This window comes from Oncorhynchus nerka, linkage group LG28 (assembly GCF_034236695.1).
Source record: "Oncorhynchus nerka isolate Pitt River linkage group LG28, Oner_Uvic_2.0, whole genome shotgun sequence".
Lineage (NCBI taxonomy): Eukaryota > Metazoa > Chordata > Actinopteri > Salmoniformes > Salmonidae > Oncorhynchus > Oncorhynchus nerka.
Window position 1 is genome coordinate 61,190,460 of NC_088423.1, and position 15,882 is coordinate 61,206,341.

The following is a 15,882-nucleotide window of genomic DNA, read 5'->3' on the forward strand; positions in this document are numbered from 1 at the left end:
AATTTTTTTTATAATGGTCCCCAACCCTGAATGACAAGTGGGGTTAATATTAATCTCTCTTCCTTCTAGGATCATCTGATGTTTCCACGCATGCTCATGAAGCTGGTCAGCCTCCGCACCCTCAGCAGCGTCCACTCTGAGCAGGTCTTCGCCCTGCGCCTCCAGGACAAGAAGCTCCCGCCGCTGCTATCTGAAATCTGGGACGTCCACGAGTGACTCCAGCCGACACCCTCGCGGAACTCTGCCGCGCTCCGCAAACCTGCGTACTGGGACGGACAGAAACATTGGGTTTGTCTTTCGAGTGTCTCGAAAAAAAGACTTGAGAATGAAGCGATGCCTCCCAGGATACCCAAACACGACGGATCAAACCTACAGATCGGTTGCCAGATTGAATCAGTTGCCAGATTGGAGGAACTTTTTTCTTCTTCTTTATCTTCTATGCAGTTTGGGGGGGTAGTGATGGCACTCTGTCCTGCAGACTGGGACACTAATCTCATGGGGAGGTTGGGGCAAAGAAATAGAATTACCAATTTATATTCATTCTATTTCTATGGGTTGAGGATTGTGCACACCTGATTTCTCTCCCTCGCCCATTTCGTTATTGAAGGTGAGACGGGCTTGTGGTGAGATTGTGCTACCATGGTCAGTGTGGCTCAGACTTGCTAGCCAGTGTTCACTATTACATCTACTGATATCTGTTGATAGTCTCGTGATCGGCCTATCTATAACGACAATTGCCATGAAGCTTTGAGAAGGTTTTGGCAATGCCCCCCTCTCCAGATCCACATCATGGATGATAACCCCAAAGTGAAAATAAACAGAAAAATACATGTTATAGCCCTGCGTTGCAATGGGATAGGATACAGAGGTATCCTAACTGCTGCCCAATGTTAAGCAATGTGTCTTATTGGTGTCCACCGTCCAGATGACTGGTAGGTCACCTGCTTGATTATTGTTGTGATTTAGCAGTTTAATAGTCAGCCATCTGATTTGTTCTCCTCTCGGTGAAGGAACAAGAAAGCAATTCTGATTGGTGTTGAATTGTTTAAGGTAAAGTGATTGGAAGTGTTGGTTTAGAGATGCGTAGCCTACCACTTTCAAGTGCAGGACCCCCACCAACCATTTTGTAAATGCACTCAAACATTGATTTACATGTACAAAGTATATATTAATATGACAAAATATATATATATATTTAGTATGCCCACAAGTGAAGACATCCATACAAAATGACTTGTACAATCACTCACGCACAAGCAAGCAGTGATTTTTTTAAAATGTAAAAGCATCACTGGATATGTGAGGGCCAAGCTGAGGCCTTATACACTGGAACAACTTCAATGCTATGTTAGGGAGTAGTAAGCTTAGGCCAGGGATAGGCTTCTTTGATGCAGCTGTGGGCACAAAAAAAACGGAACTCCACATGCAGTGGGTCTGCGTACGCACAATCTCCCCCGCCTACCTTGTGAGCAAAACATTTTAGTGCCCCCCCCCCCCCCCCCACATGACAGAGAAGAGAACAAATGTTTAGTTTTACAGCTCATTTCCAGGAATTCTACACAATTTTGCCATAGGCTGGAGGAAAATGTTTGCGGTTTTTAATAACTGATGGGCCCCACACTGGTCGGTAATTCGACAATGCTTACTACAAGTTTATATAGCTGGCCGCTACACTAACTTAACAATTTAGCTGACATGAGCTAATTGACTGCTGATGCACAACCAAATTTCAAAATTTCACATAGAATATACAAACTCTCAACAGTAAGTTGAGGCCCTGACTGAAATTAGTCCGAGGGGTCCGCCAGTTGCACATCCCTGGTCTAGTTGTATGTACTCTCCTCCCTTCCCCCAAATCAGCATGGTTCCATACATCTGAGTGGCAATTTCATCCAGATGTCGAAAATGTGCTTTGCATCCCACAATAGTTGGAATAGCAAAATAAGTTAAATTGTGCTCCTTGTGTGGGCACTGCAGTACTTTCTGCAACGGTAACGTTCATGAATAAACCACTGTAAATGCTTACAAATAAAAATGAATTACTCAATAGTTTTACCCTATTTATAAATGGTGGTTCGTGAATGTTTATAATAGTCTTACCCATTTCTGATTTCTAATAAGGTCATAGGATTTCACTCAACTAAGCTGTTACTCATCAGTTCCCCCCCATGATGCTGTTTCTATCAGTCCTTTGTATGATGATGACTTTGCTAATGTGACATTTATGAAAGCAAACGTTCAGAAGGAATTAGAGCAGGAAAGCTTTTCTTTTTGTTGATGCGATTTCTGATTGACACTTTTTTTTTTGTCCATTACTGACCCCACTTTACAACTCAGATCAGTGTGAAATAGAGGAGAGTTGAGGACTCCAAGACAAAATGGGGGAGATTTATCATAACAGTTGCACAATATGTCAAAGTAGCACAGCGATAAGGGAGTAAGCTATATGGAGCTTTCAGTTAGGAGAAGAAAATCAATGCAATTATTTAACAAATATGTGTAATATTAGGGTTGGTGGTTTTCTATTTGTAGTTTGTCAACCATCAGGTTTTTATGGCTATTTGTTTTATTTAGTTGGGTTGATATTGAGATTGATGGTCTTTGATGGAGCTGACTCCTAGCCTGAAGATGGTTCTTCTACACACTATTCAAAGGGTTTGCTCTTCCCTGGGCATGCGTGTGTGGAGCCATCTATTTTGAATTGCTCTTGAGACTTAACTGGGATAATATGGTTTTGCAATTTTTCATATTTTTCCTTTCAATATGTAACTCATACCAGCAAATGATTGTCTACATTGAAATTACATCATAAATCACATACAAGGTATGTGATTTAATGGTATGGGGTCTTTTAGTCTAAATTGTTTTCAGTTGTTTAGAATACACAATGTTAATTATTGTTAATACTGTAGGTAACTCAAAGTTGACTGTAATAGCATTTACAACGTTCTGATGTGCAGAACTCATTTAATCCCTTCTCTACATCTTAAAGGGTGACGCTGTAAACCATATTGACATAGAAATGCAAACTTATTTTAATATATTTTTTAACACTTTAAGACCATCTATATTCTGCTTTATATGTATAAATTAAAACCTGACAGATAGTGTAGCCTATTGCCAGATTATATATTTGTGTACGAACTGAAACCAAAAACCACTAATTTTCCCGATTTTATTACCATTTCAAAGTGATTTGAGTTAAGCTTATTCAAAATAAATGCTTTATTGTAATTAGTTCTCTTAAATATCACGGCCAGTAAAATAAATTGATTGTATTTATTTACCCACACTTTTTTTGGGTGTTCTGTTGTCAAATAGAGTAGTCAACAGGTTATGGCTATTTATTCATTTTTATCAAAAGAGCTTGTAAAATACAGAATGAATTTGGGCAACTTGGAATCTCTACCTTGGTATTTTACTGCATTGACAAGGATATACTTTATTACACAGCGGGCTTCATGCAATTATAGTTCTAGTCCTTTCAGGGTCTATTATTTTCTTGTCATTTAAATGATATGCTTAGTGACATCTCCCAAATATACTGAACAAAAATATGAATGCAACATGTAAAGAGCTGAAATAAACGATCCCAGCAATGTTCCATGCGCACAAAAGCTTATTTCTCTCAAATGTGCAAAAATGTGTTTACATCCTTGTTTCGGCGCATTTCGTGTTTGCCAAGATAATCCATCCACGTGACAGGTGTGGCATATCAAGAAGCTGATTTTAAAAAGCATGATCATTACACTGGTGCACCTTGTGGTGGGGACAAAAGGCCACTCTAAAATGTGCAGTTTTGTCAACACAATGCCACAGATGTGTCAAGTTTTGAGAGTGTGCAATTGGCAAGCTGCCTGCAGGAATGTTCATTTCGCTACCAAAAGCTGCCTCCAATGTCATTTTAGAGAATTTGTCAGTACGTCCAAACGACCTAAACTGCAGACTACGTGTAACCAAGCCATCCCATGACCAACACATCCAGCTTCTTCACCTGTGGGTTCGTCTGAGACTAGCCACCTGGACAGCTGATGAAACTGGAGTATATCTCTCTATATTAAAGCCCTTTTGTGGGGGAAAACTCATTCTGATTGGCTAGGCCTGGCTCCCCAGTGGGTGGGCCTATGCCCTCTCAGACTCACCCATGGCTGTGCCCCTGCCCAGTCATATGAAATCCATAGATTAGGGCCTAATTAATATATTTAGTTGACTGATTTCCTGATGAACTGTAACTCAGTAAAATCTTTTCAGTTTACATTGTAACTATGACTAAAGGTATACTAAGCAAGTTTTAGTTGCAAATGAATTCAGTGTTGGCAATGTTTTCTTGAACTATACAATCCTTGAATTTCTGGACAATATTTAGGGACCCTTTATGTCCATTAACTCATTTCAGTTAATTGGATGTCAAGGCCCTGCATTCAGTATTGGACTAAGAACTGACTATAACAAATCCACCCAATGTGGCACTATGCAATCATTTGACAAATGCATGTAAAATGTGTTTTAAAAAGAACAGGGCTCCGGGCAGCCGAGCGGAAATGGAGGAAAACTCGCCTCCCTGCGGACCTGGCATCCTTTCACTCCCTCCTCTCTACATTTTCCTCCTCTGTCTCTGCTGCTAAAGCCACTTTCTACCACTCTAAATTCCAAGCATCTGCCTCTAACCCTAGGAAGCTCTTTGCCACCTTCTCCTCCCTCTTGAATCCTCCTCCCTCCCCCTCCTCCCTCTCTGCAGATGACTTCGTCAACCATTTTGAAAAGAAGGTCGACGACATCCGATCCTCGTTTGCTAAGTCAAACGACACCGCTGGTTCTGCTCACACTGCCCTACCCTGTGCTCTGACCTCTTTCTCCCCTCTCTCTCCAGATGACATCTCGCGTCTTGTGACGGTCGGCCGCCCAACAACCTGCCCGCTTGACCCTATCCCCTCCTCTCTTCTCCAGACCTCTCTCCTTCCCCTTACCTCACCTCGCTCATCAACTCATCCCTGACCGCTGGCTACGTCCCTCCCGTCTTCAAGACAGCGAGAGTTGCACCCCTTCTGAAAAAACCTACACTCGATCCCTCCGATGTCAACAACTACAGACCAGTATCCCTTCTTTCTTTTCTCTCCAAAGCTCTTGAACGTGCCGTCCTTGGCCAGCTCTCCCGCTATCTCTCTCAGAATGACCTTCTTGATCCAAATCAGTCAGGTTTCAAGACTAGTCATTCAACTGAGACTGCTCTTCTCTGTATCACGGAGGCGCTCCGCACTGCTAAAGCTAACTCTCTCTCCTCTGCTCTCATCCTTCTAGACCTATCGGCTGCCTTCGATACTGTGAACCATCAGATCCTCCTCTCCACCCTCTCCGAGTTGGGCATCTCCGGCGCGGCCCACGCTTGGATTGCGTCCTACCTGACAGGTCGCTCCTACCAGGTGGCGTGGCGAGAATCCGTCTCCTCACCACGTGCTCTCACCACTGGTGTCCCCCAGGGCTCTGTTCTAGGCCCTCTCCTATTCTCGCTATACACCAAGTCACTTGGCTCTGTCATAACCTCACATGGTCTCTCCTATCATTGCTATGCAGACGACACACAATTAATCTTCTCCTTTCCCCCTTCTGACGACCAGGTGGCGAATCGCATCTCTGCATGTCTGGCAGACATATCAGTGTGGATGACGGATCATCACCTCAAGCTGAACCTCGGCAAGACGGAGCTGCTCTTCCTCCCGGGGAAGGACTGCCCGTTCCATGATCTCGCCATCACGGTTGACAACTCCATTGTGTCCTCGTCCCAGAGCGCTAAGAACCTTGGCGTGATCCTGGACAACACCCTGTCGTTCTCAAATAACATCAAGGCGGTGGCCCGTTCCTGTAGGTTCATGCTCTACAACATCCGCAGAGTACGACCCTGCCTCACACAGGAAGCGGCGCAGGTCCTAATCCAGGCACTTGTCATCTCCTGTCTGGATTACTGCAACTCGCTGTTGGCTGGGCTCCCTGCCTGTGCCATTAAACCCCTACAACCCATCCAGAACGCCGCAGCCCGTCTGGTGTTCAACCTTCCCAAGTTCTCTCACGTCACCCCGCTCCTCCGCTTTCTCCACTGGCTTCCAGTTGAAGCTCGCATCCGCTACAAGACCATGGTGCTTGCCTACGGAGCTGTGAGGGGAACGGCACCTCAGTACCTCCAGGCTCTGATCAGGCCCTACACCCAAACAAGGGCACTGCGTTCATCCACCTCTGGCCTGCTCGCCTCCCTACCACTGAGGAAGTACAGTTCCCGCTCAGCCCAGTCAAAACTGTTCGCTGCTCTGGCCCCCCAATGGTGGAACAAACTCCCTCACGACGCCAGGACAGCGGAGTCAATCACCACCTTCCGGAGACACCTGAAACCCCACCTCTTTAAGGAATACCTAGGATAGGATAAAGTAATCCTTCTCACCCCCCTTAAAAGACCTAGATGCACTATTGTAAAGTGGCTGTTCCACTGGATGTCATAAGGTGAAAGCACCAATTTGTAAGTCGCTCTGGATAAGAGCGTCTGCTAAATGACTTAAATGTAATGTAAATGTAAAAAAGTGTTCTGCTGTAGTGGCAGCAAAGTGACTTTCTAACTCTCTGTCCAAACTCACAATAACCTATGTGAAGCTAGCCATAGTAAGGATTACCTACAACAAAATGTCCATTGAAAGTGATGCAAATGGAAACAAATAAACTTCAGAATTGCATTGGGGGCATACTTGTATTTCTCTGTACAGCCTTACCTATGGATTGGGGATCAATGAAATGGGGTGTCAGTTTACTCTGTGACACCTTTTAATTTTTATTTTTTCATTTCACCTTTATTTAACCAGGTAGGCTAGTTGAGAACAAGTTCTCATTTGCAACTGCGACCTGGCCAAGATAAAGCATAGCAGTTGTGAACAGACAACACAGAGTTACACATGGAGTAAACAATTAACAAGTCAATAATACAGTAGAAAAAAGGAGAGTCTATATACATTGTGTGCAAAAGGCATGAGGAGGTAGGCGAATAATTACAATTTTGCAGATTAACACTGGAGTGATAAATGATCAGATGGTCATGTACAGGTAGATATTGGTGTGCAAAAGAGCATAAAATAAAATAAATAAAAACAGTATGGGGATGAGGTAGGTAAAAATGGGTGGGCTATTTACCGATAGACTATGTACAGCGGCAGTGATCGGTTAGCTGCTCAGATAGCAGATGTTTGAAGTTGGTGAGAACACAACTGAAGTTTACGCAAATATTAGCGTTGTAGCTCTTATAGCGGGGCTTTGACTGTGGGGAAATCACCTCCCCAGTCAGCCTTTTGTGCGTATTGACATTTATATTGCACTGTACAGCCTTACTTATGGATCAATACAGTGACACCTACAAAACTGAAGAGTTTACCCTCATATTGTGGGACTGAAACTACTGTGAAATGAGCCACATTAAGCTTACCAGTCCAGCTCAATGTGAATTGGACATTCATATTGCACTGTACAGACTTACTTATGGATTCTGGATCAATGAAGTTGGGTATCAGTCCACGCAGACTTTGACTGTGGGAAATCACTTCCCCTGTCAGCCTATTGTGCGTATTGACATTCATATTGTACTTAAGTGATTTCCCAGTCAATGTCCTGCAATAAGAGCTACACCGCTAATATACACTGCTCAAAAAAATAAAGGGAACACTAAAATAACACATCCTAGATCTGAATGAATGAAATATTCTTATTAAATACTTTTTTCTTTACATAGTTGAATGTGCTGACAACAAAATCACACACAAAAATGATGAATGGAAGTCAAATTTATCAACCCATGGAGGTCTGGATTTGGAGTCACACTCAAAATTAAAGTGGAAAACCACACTACAGGCTGATCCAACTTTGATGTAATGTCCTTAAAACAAGTCAAAATGAGGCTCAGTAGTGTGTGGCCTCCAAGTGCCTGTATGACCTCCCTACAACACCTGGGCATGCTCCTGATGAGGTGGCAGATGGTCTCCTGAGGGATCTCCTCCCAGACCTGGACTAAAGCATCCGCCAACTCCTGGACAGTCTGTGGTGCAACGTGGCGTTGGTGGATGGAGCGAGACATGATGTCCCAGATGTGCTCAATTGGATTCAGTTCTGGGGAACGGGCGGGCCAGTCCATAGCATCAATGCCTTCCTCTTGCAGGAACTGCTGACACACTCCAGCCACATGAGGTCTAGCATTGTCTTGCATTAGGAGGAACCCAGGGCCAACCGCACCAGCATATGGTCTCACAAGGGGTCTGAGGATTTCATCTCGGTACCTAATGGCAGTCAGGCTACCTCTGGCGAGCACATGGCTGACCCACCGCCAAACCGGTCATGCTGGAGGATGTTGCAGGCAGCAGAACGTTCTCCACGGCGTCTCCAAACTCTGTCACGTCTGTCACATGTGCTCAGTGTGAACCTGCTTTCATCTGTGAAGAGCACAGGGCGCCAGTGGCGAATTTGCCAATCTTGGTGTTCTCTGGCAAATGCCAAACGTCCTGCATGGTGTTGGGCTGTAAGCACAACCCCCACCTGTGGACGTCGGGCCCTCATACCACCCTCATGGAGTCTGTTTCTGACCGTTTGAGCAGACACATGCACATTTGTGGCCTGCTGGAGGTAATTTTGCAGGGCTCTGGCAGTGCTCCTCCTGCTCCTCCTTGCACAAAGGCGGAGGTAGCGGTCCTGCTGCTGGGTTGTTTCCCTCCTACGGCCTCCTCTACGTCTCCTGGTGTACTGGCCTGTCTCCTGGTAGTGCCTCCATGCTCTGGACACTACGCTGATAGACACAGCAAACCTTCTGGCCACATCTCGCATTGATGTGCCATCCTGGATGAGCTGCACTACTTGAGCCACTTGTGTGGGTTGCAGACTCCGTCTCATGCTACTACTAAAGTGAAAGCACCGCCAGCATTCAAAAGTGACCAAAACATCAGCCAGGAAGCATAGGAACTGAGAAGTGGTCTGTGGTACCACCTGCAGAACCACTCCTTTATTGGGGGTGTCTTGCTAATTGCCTATAATTTCCACATGTTGTCTATTCCATTTGCACAACAGCATGTGAAATTTATTGTCAATCAGTGTTGCTTCCTAAGTGGACAGTTTGATTTCACAGAAGTGTGATTGACTTGGAGTTACATATTCGTCGCCAGACCCACTGGCTCCAGGTCATCTACAAGTCCATGCTAGGTAAAGCTCCGCCTTATCTCAGTTCACTGGTCACGATGGCAACACCCATCCGTAGCACGCGCTCCAGCAGGTGTATCTCATTGATCATCCCTAAAGCCAACACCTCATTTGGCCGCCTTTCGTTCCAGTTCTCTGCTGCCTGTGACTGGAACGAATTGCAAAAATCGCTGAAGTTGGAGACTTTTATCTCCCTCACCAACTTCAAACATCTGCTATCTGAGCAGCTAACCGATCGCTGCAGCTGTACATAGTCTATCGGTAAATAGCCCACCCATTTTCACCTACCTCATTCCCATACTGTTTTTATACTGTTCTTATTTATTTACTTTTCTGCTCTTTTGCACACCAATATCTCTACCTGTACATGACCATCTGATCATTTATCACTCCAGTGTTAATCTGCAAAATTGTAATTATTCGCCTACCTCCTCATGCCTTTTGCACACATTGTATATAGACTCCCCCTTTTTTTCTACTGTGTTATTGACTTGTTAATTGTTTACTCCATGTGTAACTCTGTTGTCTGTTCACACTGCTATGCTTTATCTTGGCCAGGTCGCAGTTGCAAATGAGAACTTGTTCTCAACTAGCCTACCTGGTTAAATAAAGGTGAAATAAAAAATAAAAAAATAAAATTGTGTTGTTTAAGTGTACCCTTTATTTTTTTGAGCAGTGTATGTGGCCCTGGGTGTCACTGAGCAGACTGATACCCCATTTCATTGATCCACAATCCATAGGTAAGACTGTACAGTGCAATATGATTATGAATATAAATATACAGTAGGCTGACTAAGCCCACAGTCAAAGTCCTACAATAAGAGCTATGATACTAATAAACTATTCACAGTTGTTCTGTGGGTGTCACTGAGTGGACTGATACCCCATGTGATTGAACCACAAGCCATAGTTAAGGCTGTACAGATAAGTATGCCCCCAATGCAATTATGAAGTCTAATACACCCACTGTGCGATTTCAACTGATTGTTAAATGTATATAACATGCCCACCTTGTTTAACATTATATTGTCCACATATGACATGTTATGATTCAACTGTGTCCGTTTGCATCACTTTCAATGAGGGACTTTTATTTTGAAGACAAACCGCAAATTCAGTCTGCCCCCACCTGCGGAACTCCTGTCCCTGCAGATGATCTGGAGGAAATGTTATGAAGACGGGTTTTATACGAATAATCATACGTATGCAAGCAAACTAGCATTTCACAGCCTAAAATTAGGCGTAGATTTACAAATACACATTCAAGAGCTGTTGAATCGCCATCTCTGGAAAATGGATCCAGGATACGTATTACATCTCGCTATTTGAAATACGTCTCAATTCATCTCCTCACTGGCTTTCTTTCTACCACCAACAACATACCAGGCCGACGTCGACGACAGCTAGCGAGTATTGCTAGCCACCTAGCTAACACTGCTAGGTAAGATGTTGTTGCATTTTCAATTCGCATCTTGGTTGATCATTTCACAACCATCACAAATGTGACAACGTCATTGAGTACAGATCGACCAAATATTATGTTACTTGCCATGGTAAACAAACTTAAAGATAGACAGTCCGCTACTTACGATAGCTAGCCACTTACGGTAGCTGTTAGCTAATGCACTCGTGACGTACGTATACGTGATGGAGTTGAGTTTGCTCTGTACCTGTCCCGAAGGACGCTGAATATAGATGGTGCTTAACACTGGAACAACAATTACATGCGGGTCGTTGTAGATATAATATCCACGTCCTTGTTGTAATTAAACACGGGACTTGTCAACCATTTGGAGGTAACTTTTCCGTTTCACATAATTTAAGTCACCTTCACCACTGTTTTCCTTATTCCGTCAAGACAAGGTGAGGTAGTGTCATAGTTTAGCTCTATCGAGCCAGCAAATCAGGCTATGTGTAGCTTGCCGAGAAGGGCGCCATTACGACCCGCAATTTGGGGCGTTCCTGCATTAGCAGGAACCCCCTCTGTATACTTCTATTGGTCCGTTTTTAAGCTGGTACACAGGCGGGAGTGGGGGGGGCTTAAGTACAGTAGGTGGCGGTAATGCACCATAACATTGGATGCCAACCGCTGATAAACCCCACGGAAGAAGTGAGGGGGCAACAATCCTTAGCTAGTGACGGGAAACTAAGCTTCCTGAAGCATTGAGGCTTTTCACTCAATTCTTTCAAATAGGTCCATTACTCGAGTCTTTGACCAACACGCTTACTATTGGCACCTGCTGGTCAAAATAATTTAGAGCAGCCAAATTATTATAGATGACGTCCCACATCCTGTAGCGTGTGTGCAACGTAGCCTTTTTGTCTTCTGCCAAACCGATCAGGTGGTTGTTCAACAAAACAAAGCTTCGGATGTCATTGATCACATGCTTCTGATAAATTGATACAGACATCGGCACCCTGCTTTGAAGTACACTTGCCGATTTCGACGTGTGCCTCTGAGCTCCTGTATCAAATGTAGCATCACTAGGTAGATGGTGTCCATTGCCCCCGCCTGTCGGCAGGGATGCAAACTAGTCACCTTTTGGCGGAATTCGCCGTTTAGAATCCAAAATCGGGAGTAGATACGACGAGTGATGTGCGTTTGTAGCAATATTGTCTGTATCCAAGGCTCAGACAATCGTTCACATAAGAGCAGAATGCAGCATGCGACTGAAGAGAGAAGAGACAACCAATTTGCTTGTTACAGCATCAGCGCGTGCTCTGGAGAGACAGCAGAGAGTAGGACGGCAGTTTACCATTTACAGTAGCACGTCCCCTGAATGAAAACGAAGAAGTAGGTGTAAAGTCTGTCCATGGAGACAGGGGTGAGAAGGTGATGAAGCGTACTTCATGAGCTGTAACTGAAAAACAACTGGCATTTGGAAGGTTTGAGGTGAGGGAGAAGGTGTGGTGGAACAAGTATTGTTAGCATTGTTAACTATCCTGCTAACGTAAACTTGCGTAAACTCGTACATCGCCTTGGTCAGTACAATTGCCCTTATTTTAACGCCCCAAAAACGTAATACTTCCAGATCAACTGTAATGTCAATACCATTGTAAAGCACAATTTCTCCCCATTCTAACAGAATCAATTACATGACCTAAACACTGTCAGTTTCTGCATAATTCAAGCAGGCAATGAGCCCCGTCGGGTCTTTTTAAAAGTGGCGGGTGGGGAAGCAAAACTAATGCGTGATAGTGAGAAGGAGAGATCGCGTGTGGGAAAATTGCTTTTCTTCACCTGATCTGTACAACTTATCACCTTATTGCCTCTAAAATGTAAATAAAACACTGTAAAGAGTTTATATAATGTGTCATTACATACCTATTTGAAGGTTTGTGTCGATTTTGAATAAGGTTTTTAGGGCGGTGCTAAAGTGATCTTAGAAGTAAACAGCGGCTTTGAGAATGATGACCGCATGCAATGATGACGCAAAAAATGACTAGGAATCCCCCCTTACCCCCGTCACTGTCCACTTCTTGTTTTTAAAGGTTTAGAGAAGTGCTAACCGGGTGGAGCGAGATTGTAAGACAGAAATAGTTGCTTTATGCGTGCTGTACGTTACGACATGACACGCCACGATGTAACGGAGGGTCCGTTTTTGAAACTTTTCTCCAATAATATAGAGCCATTACCATGTCGATCAACGCTTGAATAGAAACCTAGTTCACACCCCCGAGTTTGACGTCAACACAGTCGCTACAGTCCCATTAGTTTTCTTTGTAGCCTCGTTTGAATGTTGCGGTTGCGCACATTTGTACGGAATGGGGTTAGTTTACGTTAGCTGGATCGAATTCTCCGTTAGCTTGCCAGAGAAATGTTGAGCAACTTCACTGATCAAATAATTGAGTTTATGGTGTGAAAATTAGCTGGCTAATAAAGTCAGGCAGCTAATGTTAGCTAGCTAATGTTACAACATCAGATGAGCTAACATAAGTAACCTAACCAATTCGCTATAGTATTAACTGGTATAACGTTACGACTCCTTGCTGTTCCTCAAGTTATAACGCCTTAGTTGCTTACTGGACCCTGGCAATCTGTAAAATGTTGACTAGCAAACTCGCTAACTAACTACTATCTGTGAACTAATGTTTTCCCTCTACAATAATATTGTGGTTCATTTTCAGGATGAGAGAATTAGGTGAAAATGAGGCGTTGCTTGTAATTTCTTGTGACTCCCCATCCCGGGTCCGGGAGCGTAATCATCGCCTGACACTAATTAGCATAACGCAACGGACATAAATCTTCCTAGAAAATCTTCCTATTCATGAAAATCACAAGTGAAATATATTGGAACACAGCTTAGCCTTCTGTTAATCACCCTGTCATCTCAGATTTTCAAAATATGCTTTACAGCCAAAGCTAGACAAGCATTTGTGTAAGTTTATCATAGACTAGCATAGCATTATGCCTTGCTAGCAGCAGGCAACCTTGTCACGAAAATCAGAAAAGCAATCAAATTAAATCGTTTACCTTTGATGAACTTCGGATGTTTTCACTCACGAGACTCCCAGGTAGATAGCCAAAGTTCATTTTTTCCCAAAATATTATTTTTGTAGGCGAAATAGCTCCGTTTGTTCTTCATGTTTGGCTGAAAAATCGCCCGGAAATTGCAGTCACAGAATCGCCTAAAAATATTCCAAATTAGCTCCATAATATCGACAGAAACATGGCAAACGTTGTTTATAATCAATCCTCAAGGTGTTTTTCTAATATCTATTCGATAATATATCTGTCGGGACAATTCGTTTTTCAGTAGGACCGATTGGAGTAATGGCTACCTCTGTATTTTACGCGAGAGTCACCCTGGGAGCCATCAGGTGACCACTTACGCAATGTAGCCGCCTACGGCTATTCTTCAACATAAATGCGTAAAACTACGTCACAATGCTGTAGACACCTTGGGGAATACGTAGAAAGCGTAAGCTGGTTGATAGCACATTCACAGCTCAATAGGGACTCATTGGAACGCAGCGCTTTCAAAATATGGGGCACTTCTGGATTGGATTTTTCTCAGGCTGCAACATCAGTTCTGTTATACTCACAGACAATATCTTTACAGTTTTGGAAACATTAGAGTGTTTTCTATCCAAAGCTGTCAATTATATGCATATTCTAGTATCTTGTCCTGACAAAATATCCCTTTTAAAACGGGAATGTTTTTTTCTCCCAAAAATGAAAATACTGCCCCTAGAGTCCCCTAGAGTCGCAACAAGTGGATTCAGGGATCAAGTGTAGCTGGAGCTGGGTCTGGTTGGAGTGAGGGGGGAGTATTCCATTTTTTACTGTGTGAACGCTATTTTTTTGCACACATGTAGCCTTGTGCACTTAATCGATGTCTACTATAGTTGCCACTATAATAGAGCAAAATAGAATGCCTGTTTGTTTCTATTTCAACTTTAAGAAGTTTTCTCCAAGTGCAATATTTAGATGTGTATGGTCATAAGCATTCTATTATAAAGGCTGTCATGGCTAACTGCAATATTAGTGTAATGTTTTTTCTCAAGACTTTAGTGTCATGTGCAGTAAAGTCTAGGCAACAAATAACATTGGATTGCTTCCTTTAAATGTTTCAGCTGTGAGTTAGGTTCACATGAACCACTTTTTATTTTACACACACGGACAGAGCATGTAGAGCATATGCTTTGTTGTTTAATTAGCTAGGGCTTTTTTTTTGCATGTTTCAGTGAAGAAGAAAAAGTGTCACCGTTTTGGGCCCTCACCAGTTTGCATCCCTGATTGGGCACAGCTTTCCGGCAGTTTTGTTAACGATGGCGAGGGCAGGTGTTCGGCAGGCAGGAGCGAAGGACACTGTGTGAGCCCTCTAGCTAGCTAGGACTCCTCTACACAGCAGGTGGGAAAGGTCGCTAGATAGCACACCGGTAGACTGTACGTCACTCCCGCCTGTCTGGCACTGTTTCCCGCAGTTCTGTTATCAAAGACGAGGGCAGGTGTTCAGTGAAGGACACTGAGTGCTAACAATAGCTAGGACACCAGTAGAAGGTGTATTTGGCCCCCGCCTGTCGGGCACTGCTGTCCCGCAGTTCTGTCAACGACGGCGAAGGCAGGCTGGAGCAAAGGACACGGTCTTGAACTGTCTAGCTGCAGTTGCACGTCAGGCAAATTATGATGACATTGCAAGAATGAGAAAGAAGCTCAAGCCTATAGCTTAAATACTTTCATGAGTACTACTCAAGCAGTTTTGCTTGTACTAGTCGGTGTCTTCTTCATTTGATAAAGGCATAATATTAAAAATGTTTTTTTAATTTAACCTTTTTTAAACTATATTAGGCCTATGTCTGAATCCTGACACACTAGCCACAACATCAAGATCTGTCCCTTTAGGGACCAAGAGAGAGAGAGAGCCACATTTGTTTATTTACTTTGAGACCATGGCCAGCCAGCTGGTGTGATGGAGTCATTTTCATGTTTTGAAACACCATCAAGGGCACCAATTTCCAGTGAATGGTGAAAATGCAGTACTTCAGAATATTCCCAACTGTACAGCACTTTTGTGTACCTATGTTTTAATGTTTCTAGGTGTCTTTCCGCAGTTTTAGTTTGTTCTCAGCAAAACTATCAAGATGTTGTCTAATAAAGGGACAATCTGGCTATTTTAAAAATGTGAGGCCACTGCAATAGGTTACATCCTTTCCATCTTGGTTGCAGTT

General features: G+C 43.5%; 2 protein-coding genes across 18 annotated transcripts in view; both read left to right on the forward strand.

Annotated features, from left to right (window-relative positions):
• The window catches only part of LOC115113472 (oxysterols receptor LXR-alpha-like), a 32,141-nt gene extending 28,537 nt beyond the window's left edge, over positions 1-3,604 (forward strand). For all 6 annotated transcript variants that reach the window (XM_065012969.1, XM_065012970.1, XM_065012972.1 and 3 more), the window contains one exon: positions 70-3,604. In XM_065012969.1, the coding sequence (XP_064869041.1) occupies positions 70-216 (147 nt within the window). In that variant the 3' untranslated portion in view covers positions 217-3,604. The remainder of the gene's footprint in view (positions 1-69) is intronic.
• A 6,740-nt stretch (positions 3,605-10,344) lies between these two features.
• LOC115113474 (MAP kinase-activating death domain protein-like) overlaps positions 10,345-15,882 on the forward strand; it is an 82,197-nt gene continuing 76,659 nt past the window's right edge. For all 12 annotated transcript variants that reach the window (XR_010461718.1, XM_065012974.1, XM_065012981.1 and 9 more), the window contains exon 1: positions 10,345-10,651. The gene's annotated coding sequence lies outside the window, so the exon portion shown is untranslated. The remainder of the gene's footprint in view (positions 10,652-15,882) is intronic.